At 43.5% G+C, this 23189-nt stretch overlaps 1 protein-coding gene across 1 annotated transcript in view; it reads right to left on the bottom strand.

Moving 5' to 3' along the window:
• HGD (homogentisate 1,2-dioxygenase) overlaps nucleotides 1–23189 on the bottom strand; it is a 45320-nt gene that overhangs the window by 461 nt on the left and 21670 nt on the right. The window contains exons 5-13 of the mRNA XM_036850620.1: nucleotides 19609–19668; nucleotides 17474–17565; nucleotides 16238–16272; nucleotides 15331–15410; nucleotides 14267–14366; nucleotides 12058–12182; nucleotides 9781–9885; nucleotides 7364–7490; nucleotides 2754–2935 (exon numbers count right to left, since the gene is read on the bottom strand). Coding sequence (XP_036706515.1) covers nucleotides 2754–2935; nucleotides 7364–7490; nucleotides 9781–9885; nucleotides 12058–12182; nucleotides 14267–14366; nucleotides 15331–15410; nucleotides 16238–16272; nucleotides 17474–17565; nucleotides 19609–19668 — 906 coding nt within the window. The remainder of the gene's footprint in view (nucleotides 1–2753; nucleotides 2936–7363; nucleotides 7491–9780; nucleotides 9886–12057; nucleotides 12183–14266; nucleotides 14367–15330; nucleotides 15411–16237; nucleotides 16273–17473; nucleotides 17566–19608; nucleotides 19669–23189) is intronic.

Genomic DNA, 23189 nt, shown 5'->3' with positions numbered 1-23189 from the left:
ATCATGTGTGCTAGCATGGTGAGGAGAAAAACTCAAGCCTTGGGTTCTGGCTCTGGCCCTACTACTTATAAGTGGGTAGTAGCTTGTGCAAGATCCTTAACTTCTCTGACACTCAAGTTTCATTCTGTAAAATGGAACTGGACACGTAAGCATCACATTGTCCTTGTAGCATCATGGAGCTAAATTTGCTTGATCCAAGGGCAGAGGTGGGAGAGTCCTAGGAATATTCTTCTCAGGGGCCATTACTGTGGCTATGTCCATGTGAGGGAGAACATACTTCCCATTTTGCAGATGAGAAAACTAAGGTTCAGAGCTGGGAAATGACTGTCTAAGGTGATAGTAGTAAGAAATCATAGAGCTGGGATTTGAACCTTTCTTTTGCAGGACTCTGACCAATAAATAGGCTGGGAAAAGGAAAAGAAGGAAAAGAGAGAGTGAGGAGGAGGAGATGGGAAGAAGGGAGCAGGAACGGCTGTAGCACTTTTAAAAGCCCTGTCCCAGAAGGTTCTGAATGGTGGATGTCCTGCTATGTTCAGGCAGGTTTCATCTGCAACAGAAAGAATATGCAAGTGCCCTGTGCATCCTAGACATTCCAGCTTCACCTATTGCTGATTTTCCAACTCACTATGGCTTAAAAAAAAGAAAACCCCAAATTCTTATGTGCTCATGTTGCTGGAAATTTTTAAAATATACATGGACAAAAGGAAGATAAAAATTTTCTTTGTGCCACAACTCAGAGAACCCATGTTAATGTCTGGTGTCTAATATACATTAACTTCTTTTTGCCTAAAACAATGGAGAGGGACTTCCCTGGTGGTCCAGTGGGTAAGACTCTGCACTCCCAATGCAGGGGGCCTGGGTTTGATCCCTGGTTGGGGAACTAGATCCCGCATGCATGCCACAGCTAAGAGTCTGCATGCTGCTACTAAGAAGTGCGCATGCCGCAACTAAAGATCCCACATGCTGCTACGAAGATCCCATGTGCCGCAATTAAGACCAGGAGCAGCCAAAATAAACAAACAAACAAATAAAATAATAAATAAATACATATTAAAAAAATAATACAATGGAGTTGATTGTCTCTGCCTGACTTCCCGTGACAGGCTTGATATGAGGACCAAATGAGATCATATGGAGGTGTTGTGCACGTTATAAAGCACTATTCAGATATAAAGGTCATTATTAAGGCCATAATTATTGTTGTCTCTGCTGACTACTTCTTAGGGCCTTGCTGTCTGACTGGAGTAACAAAACTCCATCCCAGCTGAGCTATGAAGACAGTATTATAAAGTTAATTTATTCCAAAGTGGTATAAGGATAAGGCATATGGATGAGCCTGGATCCAAATTATGTAATGGGAAATGGTGAGGGAGACCCAGTTAGGTCTAGTAAAGTGTTGGACCCTCCTTTGCCAGGTAGTCTGGGCTCCCCTCCATAGGAGAGCTCCTTCTCACTAGAGCTCCAAGCCCTAGACATTCCCCAAAGCCTTGCTCCTCATAGAAACAGCCCTGTCCTGTGCCTCACTGTTGGCAAAACACTGCTGCCTGGTAACACTATCCAAAGCCAGGTTGGGCACTGAAGGTTACTAAGTGGTAACTCTGGGGTAGCCTGTGAACTTCCAGGAACTTTCAGAGGTAATAGCTTAAGATTATCAATATTTCATAGAGCTCTCGCACAGAGATGAAGGGGTTCTACAGAAACTCTGCAGAGGCCCTTGCGAGGGGAAATGGAGCCGAGGTCCAGCAGATGGGACTCGCACCCTGCCCCTGCAGATCAGCTCCATCAACTATGGTCCTCAAGTTGGAACTGAAAGTAAACTGCGTTGGGCAGAGGGACAGATAAGCTCTCTGATTAAGTAGTTTGCGAGCTGGGCATGGAGTCAGGCAGGTCTGTGCTATCGATTTTAAAGTCAGGTGGCACTGAAGGCATTTGTTTAAAACTTTAAAGCAAATTTACATATGATTTAGCATAAAATTACTCCTTGTGGTCCCTAAACTAGAATGCAAAATAAAATGAAATCAAGTACTGCAGCCAACTGCAATTGTGTTCAGCCTCAGTGTTTACAGCGTGACACAGGAGGAATACAAAACAGGTTTTAAATCCCATCAGCTTCATCCCATGCCAAAGGAGAGCAAAAGAAAATGAGAAAACAGCTGAGAACTGCTGCTCACAATCTCTGACTATAGTCAGGCAAAGGTTTCCTTGACCCTCCTGGGCTTGAGAAACTAGCTAAAGGTGACATCTTGTATCCCCTGTTCCTGTGGCCCTAGAAGATTACTTCAAAAAGCAGGAGATGACTCTTGAGACAGAGCATATATACAGAGGGCTGCATACAGATAAGGGAAGACTCCTCACATAGTATTAAAAATATCCGCCCTTATATTTGAACAGTGCTGTACAGTCAGCAGGGTTAAATCACAGCCACTGGCTGGGTTGGATGCCCTACCTATTCTACAGATGGAGAAAATGAAGCACAGAGAAGTTAAGTGACTTACTCAAGGTCACACAGGAACCAAGAGCTAGAATTTGAACCCAGGTCTGACTCCAAGTACAATACAAACTCTTTTTACCCTACCACATCAGGAGTCTAGTATATACACTGGGGTGTGTGCATACACACATGGGAACATACACATAGACACACACTCTCCTCTCCTGACTCCTTCTTTGTGACTTTGGGAAAATAAAAAATAGCCTCTCAATAAGGTTGGGGACCCCAGAGGCCACCAGAGCCTCACATCTAACTTGCTTACCATGGTGCCATCAGCAATCCTCTCAGGTGCCAGCTTGGCTTTACTGGCCTTCTCAAAGCAGTCGGCATCAGGCCCATGGGGCGTCATTGGGCTGTGCAGGCTGCCTCCCCCTGGCAGGAACCCACCTTGCTTTGCCTCATAGTGACCTTTGATGAGTCCCATGAATTCACTCATGCAGTTCCCTGGGAAGGTTGAAACAGTATTATTTTTATTATCCCACGCAAGGCCCGAAAACACCAAGACCTCTCAAACATTATTTCCACAGAATGTCAAGAAGATAGGAGAATCTGATAAATTTCATAGAAATAATAAAGAATATAGATAGACAGGAAAACAACTGCAAAACATTCATTAGTGTGGAATTCTTGGTAGGCAAAGCTCTACTCCATGGCCATGTGGATTATCAGAGGTCTTAAGTTCCACTGCCTGGATGAAATTATGCTAGATCTAAAGAAAATCAGGGCCCAGACAAGAATTTTAATAATAAGTAACATGCAAATCATAATAAAGAAGGGATGTACTCCATCATCTAGGCTTACAAGCCCCATATAAAAATTATCCTCTTTCTCAGATCTGAATCCTTTCTCAAATAGTCTCACAGTCATACAGGGTATCACCATATTTCTGGTTACCAAATTAGAAAATTGAAGTGGTGTGTGTGTGTGTGTGTGTGTGTGTGTGTGTGTTGATGGAAATGTGATGTAATGGAAAGAACCCTGGACTTGGAGGCCGTTATCAAATAATAATCTGTGTGAAAAAATCTTATTATCTATAAAAACTAATCCATAAATACTATATATTCTAACAAATATCTTCTATATCTGAATCTAATATCATCTTATTCTTTCATTCTCCAAAATGCTTCTTAGATTCATTCTTTTTCCATTGACATTCTCTTCATAGAATCTGAAAATCTTAATATTAGAAGGGACCCCTACTCCTGCTCAAAACAGAAATATTCTGTATATCATTCCTGACAGATTACCTTCTGGACTCTGCCTGCACTCCTCCTGTGAATGGAAGCGCTCTACTCAACAAAGGAACCTATCATATTACTGAAGACTCTGGGTGTTAGAAAGTTCTCCCAAGTTAAATGGAAATTTTCTTTCATATAAGTTAAGTATACTGGTCCCAGCTGTGCCTCCAGAATCAACAAAATTTGACAAAAATCACCATGTTCCCACTTTTTCAATCTTATGTTTCTGTTGAAACAAAGCTCTTTATCTAGAGCAAGAATTAAAGAAATATAACACCTGGGTGAATATCTACCCATCCATCCATCCATCCATTCATCTGTCCATTCCTTACCCTATCCATCTGCCTATCCATCCATCCAGCATATACGGACACTGTGCTAAGTACTGTGATAGAAATGAGTAAGAAGCAGCCACTTTAAAGTTCTTCATAGTCTCATAGTCATAGTCTGTCCCATGAGAGTGCTCAGAGTGCAAATCTTGGGCAGAGAAGAGAGAGATGGCATTGGCAACCCTTGCAAAGCCAAACATTTGACATGATAAGTGCTCCACCCCCTTCCTTACATGTGAATATAGCCAAATGCCAAAATACTTGTGGAACTGCCTAAGCAGCCATACCCATTTTGCCCAGAAAACAAAATGCTGCTGCAGGCCCCTGCAGAAAAGGTAAGACCCAGATCATAGCTCTACTTGTTTCTCCATGAAGCAGAAATAGAGGAAAAGAAGCAACTGTAAGCATAAAGTGTCTATATTTTAAAAGCAGTTCTGTTCATGACTTAAATATGCTGTCACACTCCTTGATCTAGTATGTATCCTCAGGGTCACCTTCATGGCTTAATTTTGAGACGAGAGCAAGACAGAATTCAGCTTTGGTCTGAATATGAATTTAGGTAGCAATGATTTGGTGATGACATTTCTACATCATTTTCTGTATTTCAAAGGACACTGGGAAGGTAGACCTTGTCTTTTTGATTAATGCTGAATCCAGTCGACTAAGGTGCATTAAGATGACTGGAGGCGGGCTTCCCTGGTGGCGCAGTGGTTAAGAATCTGCCTGCCAACACAGAGCACACGGGTTCGAGCCCTGGTCCAGGAAGATCCCACATGCCATGGAGCAACTAAGCCCGTGCGCCACAACTATTGAGCCTGCGCTCTAGAGCCCGCGAGCCACAACTACTGAGCCTGCACGCCACAACTACTGAAGCCTGTGCACCTAGAGCCCATGGTCCGCAACAAGAGAAGCCACCACAATGAGAAGCCCGTGCACCACAAGGAAAAGTAGCCCCCGCTCACCGCAACTAGAGAAAGCCGTGCAGCAACGAAGACTCAATGCAGCCAAAAATAAATAAATAAATGAATAAATAAATTTATTAAAAAAAAAAAAAGATGACTGGAGGCAATATTTCTACAGAAATCATTCTCCACTTCTGTAAAATCACATCAAAGTGGCAAAGATTTTGATTATTGCTAAAGCATTATTTTTAATATCTCTGGTAAAAATAATTTCTAACTCAGGGTTCTGGGGTTTTTCCAACTAACTCAGGGCAACCATACCTCTCCGAGATTTATCTATCCTGGGCCAAATTTATTTGAGAGTCTTTAAAAAAAATTAGAAGAGGCATTTCACGAGGCCATTTGTTTCAGGCAGTCTGAATTACAAACTAAAATCAAGCAATGGATTGAGAACTATAGCACAGGAGCGAACCTGGGTGGGGAGACTAGCCCCAGGCCAGCATTTCTCAACATGTGGTCTGTAGACCTCCTGCATCAGAATCCCCTGACTTGCTAGTTCAAAATGCAGATTCTGAGGTTCCACCTCAACACCAACTAATTAAACTCTCTGAGAGTGGACCCAGGGGAAAATTTTTTTAAAAAAGTCATTCTAAGTGGTTTTTATATCCCCTAATGCTCTTAAAGTGTGGTTCCTGGAACAGCTGCATGAGCATCAGGAGGGAACTTGTTACAAATACAAATTCTCAGGTCCTACCCTGGGTGTTCTGAAGCAGAAGTTCTGAGGGTGGGACCCAGGAATCTGCATTTTAATACGCCCTCCAGGTGACACTGACACATGCTAAAATTTGAAAACCACTACCTCAGGCACAAAGAGCAGCCTCCATATAAGAACTATGTGAAATAGTGAAGTATCAGGGATTAGTATGTGACGTACAGGCTATAATCCAGAGCAATTCTCTTGCCTTGACAACAGGCCCTCTAGGGGACTAATTTCCAGGAGGAGAACAGTTGGGACCTGTGATGGGCTTGATATTCTTCAGAAAGGACATAGTTTGTTACATCTTTATTCAGAAAGTATCTGGTGTCCTTGAAGCGTTAACCAATTGCGTCCTTTTCAGGTGACATCACCTGAAAAAGGTGATGCTGACATTTGACCATGAAGTGACCTTCTTCCATTCTGAGGGCCCTTGTTCTCCATCCTCTACAAATGCCTAAATTGCTCATTTAGTCACTGTTGTATCCTGTTAAAGTGCTGGCACCTGGGAACATATAGAGATGAGCCTCAGAGACAGAAAGCCCTGAGATTAACTAAAGAAAGGGGTTTGTTTTTTAGAACGTTGCAGCTGACATGCACCTCAGAGTCTTTCCAGAACTCTATGTACAAAAATGCAATCTCCAGGAAGTAGAATTGTGCGTTGACATTTAGGTTGGGTTTATAGCTAGCTACTGCAAAATTAAAAATGCCAGCTTCATTAAGTACAGCCATGAGGTACCTTATTCATTCTTGGCGATGCATTCACTTATTAAATAAATATTTATTAGATGCATATCATGCACTGGGCACTGTGCTAGGCATATCCGTTAGTGCCCATGACTGTCTGGTCTGGCATCGGACTGCCTTCATTAAATCCTGACTCCACCACTTAACTAGCTGTGAGGCCTTGAGCAAGTTACTTAATCCTTCACAGCTCAGTTTCATCTCTGAAAAAAAAAAAAAAGCGGCAGGGGTGGAGGCAGATAATGATACTACCTACCTTTCACAACTGTTATGAGGATTGAATGGGTTAATACTTTTAAAGAACCTTAGAGCCACAGGAAATTGTCATTAAGTGTTCGCAGTAAGTAAAAACAGTATTAATACGATGAAAAAAAGCATAGATCTGGTAAGTTCTGTTCTAGACAACAACTGCTTTGCAGAAACTGCTTCCAGAATAGGATCCATCCCCTAGTGTGGACTGCAATCTGCTTTACCCCTCCAATTATTATTGGAGAAGGCACATTTTATTGGCTTTTGAACCAGACTTAGATAATGAACTTTCCAAAAACAGCAAACTAACCAACAACATCCCACGGTTCCTCCTCCCTTTACACCTAAAATGTAAAGAAACATCTTGCTTCATCCTTTACCAGCCTTTGTGCCATTCTTCAGGGCCAGAGGAACTGGGCTCTAGGCATTACACAGTTGTTTCCTTCTCAGAGTCAAACGCCACTGCCATCCCCACACAAGTTGTGGCGTTTAAGTAGCTAAAATTCTGGGGAAGCAGCCCTGGGCCTGGGGAGGCAGGCTCTGAACTCCAGCCAGGGCAGGGCGCCCAAAAACACCTCTGGCAGCGTTCCCCGCGGGTAATGCTCACCACTCTGCTGTCTCTTTGGTTTTCAAATGTAACTTGGCAAAAGACTTACTGTGGTAATAAGGAGGCCTGAAGGTCTTATCAGCAACTCCCCATCGCGGTGGGAAGATGACAAAATCAGCGATGGCCACTCCGGGGCGGACAGACTTGGCAGTCAATACCGTGAAAATGGATGGGTCCTGTGAAAGAAAGGACAAGGAAAGCCTGAAGACACGAGGAAAGGGAGGTGACTGGACAGTGACACACGTCACCCACGCATGAAGGGGCTTTTGAGTGAAACTGCGATTTCTGATCAAACCACAGGCCAGGATAAGAAGTCTGGGCTTGTCATCGGGGTGTAGTAATCACTCATCTGACTTTCCCCTCTTGCTGTGCTTGAAGCAAAATGAATTAACACCAGCTAAGGAGATTCTGAGCAGCTTTTTCACCCTGCTGAGCCCTCATTTCTTGTAAGTACTACCCTGTGGGTCTGACAACAAGCAGTGCATGCCCCCCAACCTCAGGTCAGAGTGACCAGAGCTGGGATGTGCTGCAGGGAGCTCTTGGCAGAAGGGGTGCTCAGAGTAAGGTGGAAATAGAAATAAAATAATATCCAAGGGTTGGTATAGATGTAGGATGTGCATCCCTTTGGAGGAATCACAGAGATTCCAGATGGTATCCTCATTGCTTTCTTACCCTTGTTTGACTCTCAGGTCTAAAATGCATCACTCGTCTGGGTGGTGGTAGTGTAGAAGGGAATAGGTGGGGGGACAATATTATGATTTATCAAGAACTTTAGAATCGGTGGAAAGACTGAGATTCAACTTAATGGCAATCAGTGATCACGTTTGCTTTCAGATGCCACATGAGGGTCTGGGATTCAAAGATGATTGAGCACTACTCCTTGCCCTTTAGCGTCATTAGTGGTGGTGGTGTGTGTGTGTGAGGGCGACTGAAGGAGTAATAAAACAAGTGCATGAATAATGAATCACAGCAAGGTGCCAAGGGCAATCTAGCTTTACAAATAGAGAGCCAAGGGGGTACAGAGTGCCTATCTCTACGGAGAGGATCAGGGAAGGCTTCAAAGAGGAGGTGACATTTGAGGTAGGACCTGAAGAATGAAAGGAGAAAGAAAAAGAGAGGGAAGGAGGAAGGAAGGAAGGTAGGAAGGGAAGGAAAGGAAGGAAAAGGCAAAAAGGCATTTTAAGCACAGAAAACAGGAAAGATCAAAATGCACAGAGATTTTGTTAAGAGGCAAGAAAGCTAAAGCCCAGAGTGCACTGGCAAAAGGGAGAGGGGCAAGAGGTGGTACTGGGAAATGAGCCCAGGGCCAGATGGCGAAGACCATCAGATACCATGCTTCAGAGCTCAGACTTAATCCTAAACCACAGGGAGCCTGCAAAGGTTTTCTAATGCTGTGATAGAATGATCAGGTCTGAATTTTGGGAAAACAACTATAGCAGCAGTACAGAGGAGATTGGGCATGTGTAAATGCAAGTCAAAAAACGCTTTATGCTGTGAAAATGAACACTTCATCTGTCATGAGAAATGATCTGAAACTGTTAAAGAAAAGGTAGCGAAGCTCAAATAAAGCTCTATCAATGTCTCAGGATCCCTTTTCTTGCTGCTTTGGGCATGACGCCTCATTTTCTTTTCCCTTTTGATTTTATTAAGTGTGGCTGCTCTTCAGAAGGGTAGTTTTGGGCCCCTAGAGGTAAGCTGAACTGGCTCAGAGTAAGCTTTCTGTCTCTGGTTCTCTGGCTTCTGCCCTAATTACCCCTCCAGCTTGTGGGTTAAGTTAATCTATTATGCAAAGTGAACTTTCCCCCAGGATCTCAGAAGTAGCACTTTATCAAGAATGTGGGGCCTTGGGGGCCTGCACTGTGGGCTGGGGACCTATTTGTAGTCCTGTGATTGACTGAAAAATATGACCGAATTCATAATCTAGAATTTCTTTGGTTTAAATTCAAGTACGGAACATTATGAGTAACTTTAGAAAAGGGCTGTCTGTTCCATCATGGCTAAAAAGAGCCGGGCGTGGAGGCACTGGAGTGGGCAGTCAGAGCAAGCAGACTCTTGGTATTTATGAGCAGGACAGAGAACTTTCCAAATCCAGAAATGTTCCTTCCTCACCACTCCATCACTAACATTAGCACTGGTTTTCTTTTGGGGATATATTTTCCAGGAAGAAACCAAGTTTTTAGCCATGTAGGAGAGTTCCTGTGAATACTCTGCAGAGAACTGAGCTGTATTGCAGGGTGAGTGCTGAGCGTCTAGCCTGGATCGCCCTCTAGCTATGTTATTTACTCCTTCACTGAAGCCTTGCAGCAGATGATTCAAGTTCCTGTCAGCACAATGACAAATGACTAAATCTCGGGCTTCCAAGGGTGACACTGGTAGTGTTAAATCTGTGAATGTCAGGGGTCTACTGTGGACCCCTCCCACCTACGGGTGTCCTCTCCCCGGGGCCCCTCCGTGGGCCAGACTTACTGCGTGGTCAAAGGCCACTGAGTTGATGACCATGAAGTTCTCCAAGTTGTACTTGTAGGGCGTGTAATTCCCATGCCAGGCCACAACATTGAACGGGGAGACATCCTGATTAACAACAACAACAAAAAAAGGCAGGAAAGGGTGATTCTAGCATGTAATGCTTTTGTAGCTATGATTCCTCGGTTCGTACTTGGCATTACTGTCTCTTTTTTGATTTGATTCTGTTCTCATCATTTAATAATACCATCTTTGGGAAAAATATCACCCTGAATCATCTTGTGGTTGCTTCACATTCTCTCAAACCGTCCTCACTACGCCGCTAACCCTAGTCTTCCCGTTCATAAGCTGCAGCTGCTTCTGATCACATGTGCAGCACAAGCACAGCACATGCTCCAAGCAGCAGTGCCTTTTCAACAATTTTAACACAATTGTGAGAATCTGTGGATGCCAGCAATTCTTTGACAATCTGGGCCACCGTCTGGGTTTCCCAGTGCTGAGGGCAGGCACTTGGCTGTGACTGCTCTCCAGCTAACTGCTGCCCAGAGGAGATTCTGGTATGTTCAGTGCCTGGGTTGGTGAGTGCAGGAAGGCTAGAAGGTCTCTAAGAGTTCCAGCCCCAGGGACTTGAGATTTCAGAGCAATCCTAAGGTGATGCTTCTTGGGTCTGCCCTGGGGTAAGAGAGGATCAGTGCTCTGTTATAGGAAGGTAGTTAGGCTAGGGAGTCCAGGTGATATAGTCCATGTAGGTCAGCCTCCCAGGGCACAGATCATGGCAGAGATGGGAGAATGGATCAGCGGGGGCCCACACAGAGAATAACCTGCACAGAGTCCATTTGGAAAGTGGAAACCCATGGAGCTGCTGGCTACCTCTAGAATGGTGATCCTCTATCAAATGTATGTCAAATATAATACAGGGAATAGTCATTTAAAAATGAATGTGGATGGCACAATTTCGTTCCTTTTTATGGCTGAGTAGTATTCCATTGTATATATGTACCACATCTTCTTTATCGCCATTTGCAGAGACATGGATGGACCTAGAGACTATCATACAGAGTGAAGTAAGTCAGAAAGAGGAAAACAAATATCGTATATTAACACATATATGTGGAATTTAGAACAATGGTACAGATGAACCTATTTGCAAAGCAGAAATAGAGACACAGAGGTAGAGAACAAACATATGGACACCAAGGGGTGGGGGGTGGGATGGACTGGGAGATTGGGATTGACGTATGTACACTACTGTGTACGAAGTAGATGGCTGGTGAGTTCCTACTGTATAGCACAGGAAAAAAAAATGAATGTGATTTCCACACTGCATCCCCAGAGGTCATCATTTTTTGCCAGGCTGGAGTAGTGGCTCAGCACCTGCATTTTAAACAAGCTATCCTGAGAATTTCTGATACAAATGGTCTCTGAACCACATTTTAAGAAATCCTGATCCAGAGAATATAAGGGTGACTATGTGTCAATGAGGGTGACAATGAACCCTCAAGAGTTAATTTTAAATGCCAAACTAGTTGGCCTCTGCTGGTTAGCATACCTTCTAGATGCTGTCCAAAGAAAATAACAATGCCCTAGCAAAATATAAGCAATAAGTTAAATGGGCAAAAATAAAGCAAATGAATAATGGTAAACAGAAGAGATATTTGGATTATTTTTACTGTATGTTTACTTTATTCTACTATATTATATATCCAGTATATGAAGTAATAATGTATTATATTATAGATTATATATTGTTATTTTTATTATTATCTATGCCTTTGCTTATCTCCTGAGTTTACCAGGCTGGTGCTATAAACGAAGTCAAACTAAATGAGTTCTGCTTGTTTTCTATCAATCATTTGCTTGTATTTGAAAATATAGTGACCATTGTTGAATATAAGCCTTAGACGAACTGCTATTAACTCATTTCCCTTTTCAGAACACATTGCCCTGCCTGTATATTATGTTTCCCCCACCATTTATAGAGACCTAGATATTGCGGGGTTTTTATTGCTTGATAAATAGAAAGAGGATGCATGCCCTTTGGAGTCAGAAAGATATGGGTTTGAATGCTGATTCTGTCATTTACTGTGACATTTGGTAAGTTATCACCACCTGGCCTGTTTTCATGACTACAAATAAGGCAAGTAGCACCTTATTTGTAGTATCTTAGTGATGTGGTAAAGATGAAATAATATACGTAAATACTTAATACTAGCCTTGGCAATCAGAAGGTGCTTAATAACTATTCATTTGTTCCCCTGCCTACAAACCCGCTTACTTTACCTGTTTGGCAGAAAACAGCTTGCCCTGGTATTTATTAATCACAGTGTAACCACCTGGCACTTGGTGATCTTCATACCAGGCAACAGGTATCAAGAAATCACGAGGATTGGCCAAGCCATTGGCTCCTAGAACAAATGACCCAAAAGTCTTTTAGACACTTCTGAAATCACATAGGAAAGATGCCCACTGTTGCACAAAGAGAAAGGGCTTTCTTCCACGTCAAAAGCTACTCCACAATTTGCTTTCATTGTTCAAAGGCTCATTGGAATCCCAGTCTGGTGACTTTTAAGGAGGACCCAAGGAATTTGGTCAGTAAAAAATCATGAAAATATCATCATCATCATCACCAGCATTACGTCCTAAAGTTGTAGAGTGAATATGGTTTATAAACATTTTACATGCATTATCTCATCACTACAGGGGAGGGAAGGGGAGGAGAGGAAGAAACTAGAAAAGAGGAAAGGGAAGATATGATAGAATACTAGATCTTTTTTTCCAAGAAAACTCTGATGACTCTAGAACTCATCTACAGTCCTTGAGAAAGAAAAGGTTACATACTGTAGCCCCAGGCGTGCCTCTGTTCCTCAGACAGAACTCAGAATCAACCCAAACCTGAAAAACTGCCCTGCAGCTTGACAATCTGTCTGCCACTGAGGGAGACAGTATTTGGGACTTGCCTGCTTACCTTTGTTTTGTGAATGTTCCCTCCAGAGAGAAAAAAATAAATCAAAAGACCAAAAATGAAAAACGTAAGTGCGAAAACATAATTTAACTCCAAAAGGAGAGACCTGGGGAGTGTTTTATCATTTCCAGCTCCTGGGGTTTAAAAAAAAATATGTCCCCAGCTGGTTAGTAAATTATATATATTTTCCAGAGGGTACGTGTTCCATGGAACCCGGAGGCTCTGCTGGCTCTGGAGCAGCAGGAAGCCAGAGCAAAGTGGGAAGAGAGGGTGGAGAGCAGGATAACAGATGGCCCACCATGGCTCCACTGCCTCTCTGCTGCCTCTCATCTTCCTCTGACTATTTGGATCCCCCAGGGGAGTGACCAGAAGGCACATGCTGGCCTGTCCCTGGTTTGCTCTAAAAAAATCTGTTGACAAGGAAAGGGAAGAGCTGGGGGGCTGTGGCCACCACCTTCAGCAAACATGCCAAAGATGGATCCAAGGGCCAATTTTCCCAATCACTCCTTTCACTCCCAGAGACGTTTTGAGAACAACCCCTCCTACTGCCTTCACTTCTCTCCTGCTCTCCTGTCTCCAGCTTGCCAGAAGAACTGGGGATGGGGGACCTTGGTTCACTTTTGGAAGTTTTAATCTGCCTCATGGAGGCTGTGGTTTCTAGCTCCTTCACAGGACTGAGTGAGGTACGCTTTTTGACCCTCAAGTGTGTAGATTTTTTGGAGGATGCTCAGTAGGAATGTGAGGGTCATAGACTGTATGTCTTTCAGTCCGTTTCCCCTTTCCATAGCCACATAGCCCCTACCATTGTTATGGCTTTTCCCATTTTATTGTCTACACACAAGCCTCTCATTTAAGAACATGATCTTCCTTCTATCCACAAAACCCATTCCCACTTGTACACTTTTTCTTAAGCTGATCTCTTTCCTCTTTATTTTCCCTCAACTTTCCATCAAGGATTAGTCAAATCTTATCTTTTCTATGAAGCTGTTCCTGGAGACTTGGCCTACAGTAACCCAGACTTCTACATCCTCTAGGGTATACTGTGTATAACCTGAAATCTATTACATATTGTTTTGCTCTCCAATGGTCTGTATACTATTCTAGAGAGAGATTTACCATGGGTTGGCTTGGATCGTTTTCTGTTATGCATGTATGTGATGGGAAGAAGCTTGTTCTACCCTTAATGTGGTTCCTGTCATTACGCTCAGCACAACATGGGAGCCGAGACAAGCTGATGGACTGGTGCACTGACCAGCTAATTAAAGAAGCTGTCATCTCATCAGATGGGTCAGCTATGCCACCTGGAGCCCCTGAACTTAGAGGTCTGAAATAAGAAGTCTGCGATTGCTCAGGGAGCTCTAATATGTTCTGAAATTCCCAACTATACTTGGTCTAGGGAAGAAGTTGTCTAGAGAGGAAAGTTGAAGTTTGAGTGAGATAAAGAGGGGAGATGGATGTTTAACTTTCATGCAATTATCTGTGTCCTATATTTCAAGTCAGGCTTAGAAGCTTGCATTGAAGATTTACCAATCGGTCCCAGGTCAGGCAACTCAAAGTGGACGCCGTAGACCTCCAGGATGTAGCCCCTGGTCTCCTCGAAGACATCTATGCTGAACCGCATTCCTCTCTGGAACAGAAGTAACACTGGTGTGCTCTCCCAAATTATACCTGTAGTTATAAAGAAGCTGCCCAAGAGCCATAGCCAGCCTCACTTGCACAAGTAATTCTGTAGCCTGTTGAACTATGTTGGAGAGGTGACCAGCTCAAAGAGGAGGTAGAAAGAAAAATTTAACTTCTAATCACATCTGTGACCCAAACCAATTCTAGTCTACTCTCTCACTGGGTTCATAGATAACAGTGCCCTGATTTAGCCAAATTTTAAAGAAATCCATCTTCACTGCTTTCCACCCCCACCAGGGCCTTATCCAGAGTGTGTATAAATATTTAGGAAAGTGAATTGACGATGTTCTTTGCTTTGTGATTGTGTGCTATTTTAAAACAAAGTAGGGGGCTTCCCTGGTGGTGCAGTGGTTAAGAATCTGCCTGCCAATGCAGGGGACATGGGTTTGAGCCCCGGTCTGGGAAGATCCCACATGCCGCGGAGCAACTAAGCCCGTGCGCCACAACTACTGAGCCTGCGCTCTAGAGCCCATGAGCCACAACTACTGAGCCTGCATGCCACAACTACTGAGCCCGCGTGCCACAGCTACTGAAGCCCGTGTGCCTAGAGCCTGTCCTCTGCAACAAGAGAAGCCACCGCAGTGAGAAGCCCTTGCATCACAACGAAGAGTAGCTCCCGCTCGCCACAACTAGACAAAGCCTGCGTGCAGCAACGAAGACCCAACACAGCCAAAATAACTAACTAACTAACTAAATAAATAAATAAAATAAATTTGAAAAAAAAATAAAACAAAGTAGGCACACAAGTCTAGTTACCCTTCTGCACAGGGAGCCTTCTGTATAACTTAAACTCCCTCCCCATTGCCCAGACATGACAGAGAAATTTTAGAGTTGGAAAAAGCAGCAGTTGCAACATCAGATTGCTCCCAAATTAGGGAGAAGCAGGGAGGAGAGGGGGACACATCACCAACCTGAATGACGCATATCTCGTTGGGCTGAACAAGCATCTTGCCAAACTCGGTGTAAATGAGAAGTTTCCCTTTCTGGGGAACTAACAAAAAAGACAGGGTGGCAGTGAGTAGCTCTTTTCATGCGAGAACGACTTCATGAAGAGTAAAAGGCTTAAGGGCTGCATTTGCTTTTTCATTCCAAATGAAAAGTACTTTATTGAGTTTTATGGGGGAATATGACAGAATTGACAAGTTAGGTTAGCGATTTTACTGTCTAGAAAAACATGAATGGAAAAATTGACTCTGCTTTTTTCTTCTTTTCTTTGGTTGCCAGGTAAGGAGCTTGTATTTGCACAATTCTGTGGCTTGACCAGAAAGAGCAGCAGAAATAGGATGGAAAAAGACCCATTTCTGATGGTTCCAGCAGGATGCTGGCATTTGCATGTCTACTGTCTACATCAAAATGTTCACTCCAGAATATCAGTACTAAAACCATCGAAAAAGAATGGGAAGACCAGAGAAATCCCTACTAGACTTTCCATCTTGATGGTCTCATGAAAATTTGTATTTATATTGCAGATATCTATGACAGATGGTCTTTTCTTGGGTGAGTTTGAAGGCAAATAGAGTTATCTTAACAAGTTAATCACATGTTGGTATTACTCTTCATTTCTTTTCAGTTGCCCAGATCTCCCAGATCAGAAAGGCCCAGAAGAAACGAGCAAAGACAGGGAGACCAGGAAATAGAGTAGGGGCTTGGGGGTACACAAAGAATCTTTTCCAGACCTCCAATTGCCTTTACACCTCAGTCTGTAGACTGCACTAAGTAAGACAGATTGAAAGGAAAGTCATATGCATACAATTAAAAAGTAGCTTATGACTAGGGATCAATTAACCAATGAAAGGGTCTGAAATCTTCAAAACTTACCAATCAAGAAGTCTCCATCTGAACTGTAAAAGCATCTGAAACATATAGAATAATTCCTATGATTTTCAGTTTTAACACTGTCCAGGCAAATTAATTCACTGCACAAATTATTGCTCAGTACCTGGTATGCGCCAGGCTTAGTGCTGGGTGTAAAATGATGAGCAAAATGACCCCATCTCTGCCCTCATGGAGCCTTAGAGTCTAGTAGGAAGTCAAACAGCAATCCAACAATTACAGAACCATATCATCATAAACTGTAATGGCACTGTGAATGTCACATTCAGGGGACTGAAAGAATAATGAACCTGATCTAGTCTGAGGAGGCAGCCAAGGCTTCCCTGAAGGGGGAATGTTTGACCTGAGATCTGAAGAAATCATCTAGGCAAGGGCTTGGGGATGGGATGGGGGTGGGGTGGGGAGAACATTCCAGGCAGAAGGAACAGCACAGGCACCTGCTCTGAGGCAGGAAGGCACATGGCAGGTAGAAAGAACTGAATGAAGGCTAATGTAGCTCAGGTAGACAGAGAGGAGGAACCTGATATGATGCTGGACTCCAAGGGACATCTCCAGTGCCTTGTCATAGGGCCGTGATCTTGGCCCTGATTCATGGCTCAGAGAAGTTAAATGACTTGTCCTAGGTTGCTCAGCCAGGAAGAATGGATTGAGCTTTGGACACAACAGTCTGGTTCCAAAGGTAGTGTGCAAAACTGCTATGATATTCTGCTTCCCAAAGAAAAGGCAAAAATGACTTTTATGTAAGTGTTTCTGATTGAAAAAACAATCTAATATGTAAGTTCTTTTATTTAGGATCTTTAAGCTTACGCAAAGTTATTAGCTGAAGCCAAAGTCTGCCACCAACAGGTAGCTCTAATGGCTGCTCATATAGTATGACTTTGGACTCAAGAACAGCCCTGGGGAACCTTAGAAGTTAAGGATATTCTGACTCAAACCTGATTAAAGTCAAGGTTTGAGTCAGAATACTTAGATTACTCCTGCTTTCAGTGCTCCATTGTCCCTTTTCTATTTGCATTGTTATGTGACATTCTTATTTATGCCACAGGAGTCAGTCAAGATAGAAATGCTCATTTATTGTCATTATTTTAAAATGTATACCAAGATTGCTCTGGGGTAAAAAAAAAAAAAAAAAAAGTAACAAAAACAACAAACCAGCCTTCACCCTCTTGCCAGTAGCTCTTGGGGAAGGGGGCTCTTGTGCCATAGCTCTGAGCCACTTACCTGTTGCCCATGGAGGTGTTGCAGAGGAAAATGTGGACAGCAAGCCCATTGTTAGACCTGATGTCTCCAGCTCCACACAAGGTGTGCAGGCCCTGGGAGAGACCCGCACGAGAGGGAAAGGTGAATGAGGCCAGCCCTCCCGCTGGTCCCTGAGAGTCATGAGGCAAATTCTACTAGGGTCTTCCCTTTGGGACCAGGCTGCCTCTGGGGAACCCGGAATTTACTGACTTATGTTTTTCAGATGGTGGCTCACCCTCATTGCCAGGCATGGCCCTAGATCTGGATGGTCTTAATGGCTCCATCAGAGTTGACCTTACAGAGCATCAATTCATTAATTGGCATTTTATCAGTTTGGTGCTTAAGATCAACCTGAAGGAGAGTTTCCTTTGGAGGTAAAATCAGGCATCTAGGAGGCTTGGGGAGGAAAGTTGCAGCATTAAGGACCAATTAATGCCCCTCAAATATACGTTACCATGTGGGTAGCCCTCTGCTTATGAATAGGGTCAGCCCTAACCTTTCCAGAACAGGGTAGAGGAAAGTATTCTGACCAACTGTAATCCTCTCTGCTAATAACCCACAGTCCCAAAGACTTTAACACATGGGCCTTCCCGAAAGGAGGGAGCTCTGTTCCTCCAGATATCTGTAATTCATCCAGGGTGAGGGATTTCTTTTTATATTTTAACTCAATTTGCAAGTTTGGGGCCTATTTAGATGAGCCCACACAGGGCTTGGAGCACTTAATATGATAAAGAATTCAACATGGAACAAACAATTTGGCCTAAGGCTGGGCACCTGGACTCTCCTTAAGTAAGCTATGAGCTGAGGTTGGTGTACAGAACCCTCCACTGGCTTCTCTGAGCCCCACCTCCTTGTAGTTCCCAGCCTCTCCCCTATATATGCTTTGTTCTGAGGACAGGTGTTCCAATACTCCCAGCACCTATAACTACCAAGTAGAACTTCTTTTTTTTTTTTTTTTTTTTAATTTTATAGCTACTTTATTTATTTATTTATTTATTTTTGGCTGTTTTGGGTCTTCGTTTCTGTGCGAGGGCTTTCTCTAGTTGCGGCAAGTGGGGGCCACTCTTCATCGCGGTGCGCGGGCCTTTCACTATCGCGGCCCCTCCCGTTGCGGGGCACAGGCTCCAGACGCGCAGGCTCAGTAGTTGTGGCTCACGGGCCCAGCTGCTCCGTGGCATGTGGGATCTTCCCAGACCAGGGCTCGAACCCGTGTCCCCTGCATTAGCAGGCAGATTCTCAACCACTGCGCCACCAGGGAAGCCCCCCAAGTAGAACTTCTAATCAGCATTGTGCTAACTAGAGTTGCCACCCTGAGTCGATGCTATTCTAGCCCAGGGATCCATTTTGGGGAGTTCATGAAATTGGATGGGGAAAAAAATTATATATGTATTTCACTAATCTCTGACTTAAATTTATCATTTCCTTCAATTGACGTGAATGTAAGCAACAAACCACAGCAGTTGTAGAAGTGCCTGTAACCTTGTACTGATAGAAACCATAGATGCTTTCATATCACATTATAGTTGTTACAGATATCCCAAAATATCATTTATGCTCATACTTTTAATAACCATAGTTATTAGATCTTTTCATAGATCTTGTGATTTAGTGCATTAAGAAGGTAGCATATATATTACTATAAACCAAACCAAATTTACTATTTTAATATTTTTATCACTGTATTTCAATATAATTGGCTTCTTCGTAATTTGATGTAATTTATTTTATGCATTTAAAAACACAGGCTTAAAAAAATAAATAAATAAATAAAATAAAAACACTGGCTTCCAGACTTTCAAAGGAGTCCATGGAACAAAAAGGCTCAGAACCCGTGTTCTAGCCAGGAACAAAGAAACGTGAAGTAGGTAAATGCCCAATTTCCACTGGCTGTTTGGAGATGTTGTAAGTAGCTCACAAGCGCCCTTTGGTGTCAGTGGCCATATAGTGCCTGTACGTAAGACATCCCTCTGCCAGCCCCCAAAAGCAGAGGCAGGTGGTGCTAGGTCTGCTGCCTGCCTCCAGGGCTGCTTCTGCTGGGCATCCAGGCTGCAAATGGCTGGATCACTCACCGCAGAAGAGAAGAGAGTGGTGGGCAGGTGTGGATAGTATTGACTTACACTCACGAAGTCCACTTTCTTCTGAGAGGCTTTTGGAATCTCAAATGGTTTCCATCTCAGCTGGAAAAAAAAATACACATACAGAAAAATTATTTCACAAGGGGAAACCACAGACTTTCTCAATAAATAGCATGAAAAAGGACAGCTGCTCACTCTGTGAGGCTCTGACTACTTGTGATTTTGTTATTTTCAATTTAATAATTATCCATCATTTCCTTAAAGGGGCTCAGTTGGGTTCTGTGTGTGTATGCAGGGTGTATGTTTGTGTTGTGTGTGAATGTTTAACCTATATGTATATATATTGTCTTCATTCCTTAGCATTTTAAATTACAAAAATAAAAAATCATTGCTTCCTATTTCAGAAGCTATTTCTTTTAACATTTTGCTCTGGCACATCAGTGAGTTTTGACTGATGCTGCTTTTTATGCTATTTATAATCAGCTCCCTTTCCTGGTGTGCCAGCCTCTCTGTGTGGGCTCCTGACACTGCAGGGGAAGGCTCTACTTCTTACTTCCAGCCCTTGGAGTTTTGAATTATTTCTTTAAGAGAAAGAAAAAGCACCCAGCTGAGATTGGATTTGGTAAATGCAGTACCAGGTTCAGTTTCTTCACCAAACCCCGTGTTTGTCCCCAGGCTTCCTGCCGGTTCAGTTTAAATCACAACAATCTTTAATTTAATAATGAAATGATCTAAGCAAGTAGGAAATAAAATCAGCAGGTCTGAGCCCTACTAGAAGTGTCAACCCAGCACTTATTAATCAACTTGGCCGCAGGCCTGACCCAGGCAGTCTGGCAGCTGATAAACCCAGCAGCCTCAGGACATCTCATGGAGTGACCTGCACCCCAAGGGCTGGCTCCACTGGCTGCAGTGCCTGGTCAAGGCAGGCCAGGCAGGTCCTCCAGTGGGTCATGGGGCTCAGCTCATTCTGTAGTCCAGAGAGGCAGCTGGGTGGGAAAGGAAGCAGCACGTGGAAAAGGCAGCACTGGTGTGATCCTGCCTCTCTGATGTACACAGTCAGGCAGCAGCCTTTATTTCTTAAAAGCAAAGCAGGATTATCACATTCTGGGACTACTTGAAAAGAATGTAAGATGTTGATTTGAAAAACATTGTTGAAATCATGCTTCAGAAAGAAGGAAAAGGTTTAGGACTAATTCCACTGAGGATGATATTTCCTAGGGGAGTGGGGGGAACCTGAGATCAAGGATCTAGGAAAGGGTTTCTCAACTCTGGCACTACTGACGTTTTGTGTCAGACAATTCTTGTTGCAGGGGCTGTCCTGTGCATTGCAGGATGTTTAGCAGCATCCCTGACCTCTACTCACTGGATGCTGGTAGCACTCCCCCAAGTTATAACAGCCAAAAACGTCTCCAGACATTGTCAGATGTCACCTGGGGGACAAATATTCCCTGGTCGAGCACCATTGACCTAGGAGGATATTCCCCCGACATCAGCCAGGGCCACAGCTAAGCACTGCTGGCTTTTTGAAGGGGGTTTTGGTTTACCATGAACCATTACCTGCTGCTTCCCTGTTTAGTAGCAGCACAGAGTTTGTACACCCAGGAAGATTGTCTGGAAGATAATACTACATAGAATCTTGGTTCTAAGAGGAGTCATCATTCTAGATTTCCCAATGGAAGGGATTTAAGTATCCGATCAGTGGTTACCTGGGCAACCTTTTAGATCTATCCAGAGATTCTAAACCCTGACAAGCCATGAGAATCACCCAGAGAGTCTCTGAGACCCGAAAACTAATTAAATCAGAATCTTAATTCTGATTGAGAAGGTAGGGTCCAGGCATCAGTATTTTATAAAAGCTCTGTCTTATAAAAAAACTTTAATGTGCAGCTATGGTCTAAGAATCAGCACACCCAACCCAGAGAGCCTGTGATTTTTGTATTGCTGTTCATGTTCATGTTCAGAAAAGTCCACTTAGTCAACCAACCAATCAGTCAATCAACTAAATTGTTGTATCTAGGGCCAGTTACCAAATAGCAAGGATGTTTAAATAATACAAGTCTAAGGTTTGCAAACCTAAGGGAAAAAGAAGAGCAAGAAAAGAGAGAGAAGAAAGAAAAAAAGAGAAATAAACAAAAGGGAGCAAGTAAGCAAGAGAGAATCCCAGTAATAGGAAAGCACTACCTGGTTTGTTGCACCGAGACTGAAACTGAGCAGGACCCTGCAGGGTCCTCCCAGGTGTCCCCTGTTTCTTGTTTGTAGAAAAAAAAAAAAAAAAAAAGGCTTTAGTTTGCTAGGCCTTCTCTGAGCTCCAAAGAGCAGGCTCAAGAAGAGAGAGTCACAGGACTCCTGGTTCCTCCTCAAGGGATATACATGTCTGTATCTGATGCATATCTTTGAGTTGTTCTGCAGAAATTAAGACCCCTACCCAGTGGAAGATGGTGACTATATGCTGACAACAAGCACTTAGACCCCAGACTGGTTGGAACCAGAAGGTTGAGATTCCAGAGACACCACTGTGTTACCTCACCACCAACCAATCAGAAGAAAGTCACACCCCCTGCAGTCCTCACCCCAAATTTTGCCTTTAAAAACTCTTCCCCAGAAATCATCATGGAGTTTGGCCCTTTTGAGCATGAGCCACCTTTTCTCCCTGTTTGGCCCTTGCAATAAATCTTTCTCTGCTCCAAACTCTGACATCTCATTTTGTTTAGCCTCACTGTGCATCAGGTACATGAACTTGGGTTTGACAGCAAGACAGCACCTTTGTAGATCTTCCTGAAACTAAAAATACCTGTTGTGGGTAGAAATAAAGTCCTGGCCCCTAGAGAAGAGGTTGGTACATTTTGAGTAGGAAAGACTGAACCAGAGAGGACAATGGGTTGGTTTGGTTAGGTTTTTGCTGGTCAGTTTTTCAAAGTCTTCTGTAGCACATCAGTCATGAAGAGAGAGAGCCTGGAGTGGAAGGTGGAAGGGCACCTACATGATGATGTAGGTAACATGCCTTCAATAGAGCCCACATCCTGGATGAGGCGGTGGTCTTGAAGAACCTTCTCTAATGCAAAAGGTGATGCCCTTCAGATGATGGAGATGGTATAGGGAAAGGAGTAATTTATCTGCTGAGTCTGAGGGCAGAGGATTGTGCAGGACCTATACTCAGCATATCATGAACAATAATAAAGACCCCAAGGTAGTTCTGATAAACCCAGTACCCACAAGAAGAAGCCAGCTTTGAGTCTTCAGGTAAGAGATTTGTTATTTCTTTTTTCTTTTGCCCTACCCAAGTACCGGGGGAGTTTCTTGCCTTTTGGGAGGTCTGACGTCTTCTGCCAGCGTTCAGTGGGTGTTCTGTAGGAGCAGTTCCACGTGTAGATGTATTTCTACTGTATCTGTGGGAAGGAAGGTGATCTCCGCGTCTTACTCTTCCGCCATCTTCTCTCTCCCCCCAAGAGACATTCAGGTAAGAGATTTGGGTCAAGAGTTTTGGTGCAATATCATGTTGAATGCAGGGAGGGAAATTTGAGGAGAGGATGAACAGGAAGAGGCTATGGAGTGGAGAGTGGAAACATCTCCTGCTAAAGCCAGATGTTCAGACTAACTGCATGCTATGGAGCAGTAACCCTCTG

The sequence above is a fragment of the Balaenoptera musculus genome, chromosome 4, assembly GCF_009873245.2.
Source record: "Balaenoptera musculus isolate JJ_BM4_2016_0621 chromosome 4, mBalMus1.pri.v3, whole genome shotgun sequence".
In the NCBI taxonomy this organism is placed as follows: Eukaryota; Metazoa; Chordata; class Mammalia; order Artiodactyla; family Balaenopteridae; genus Balaenoptera; species Balaenoptera musculus.
Note: the sequence above shows the minus strand (reverse complement) of the source record. Positions and strands in the feature narration are given on the sequence as shown.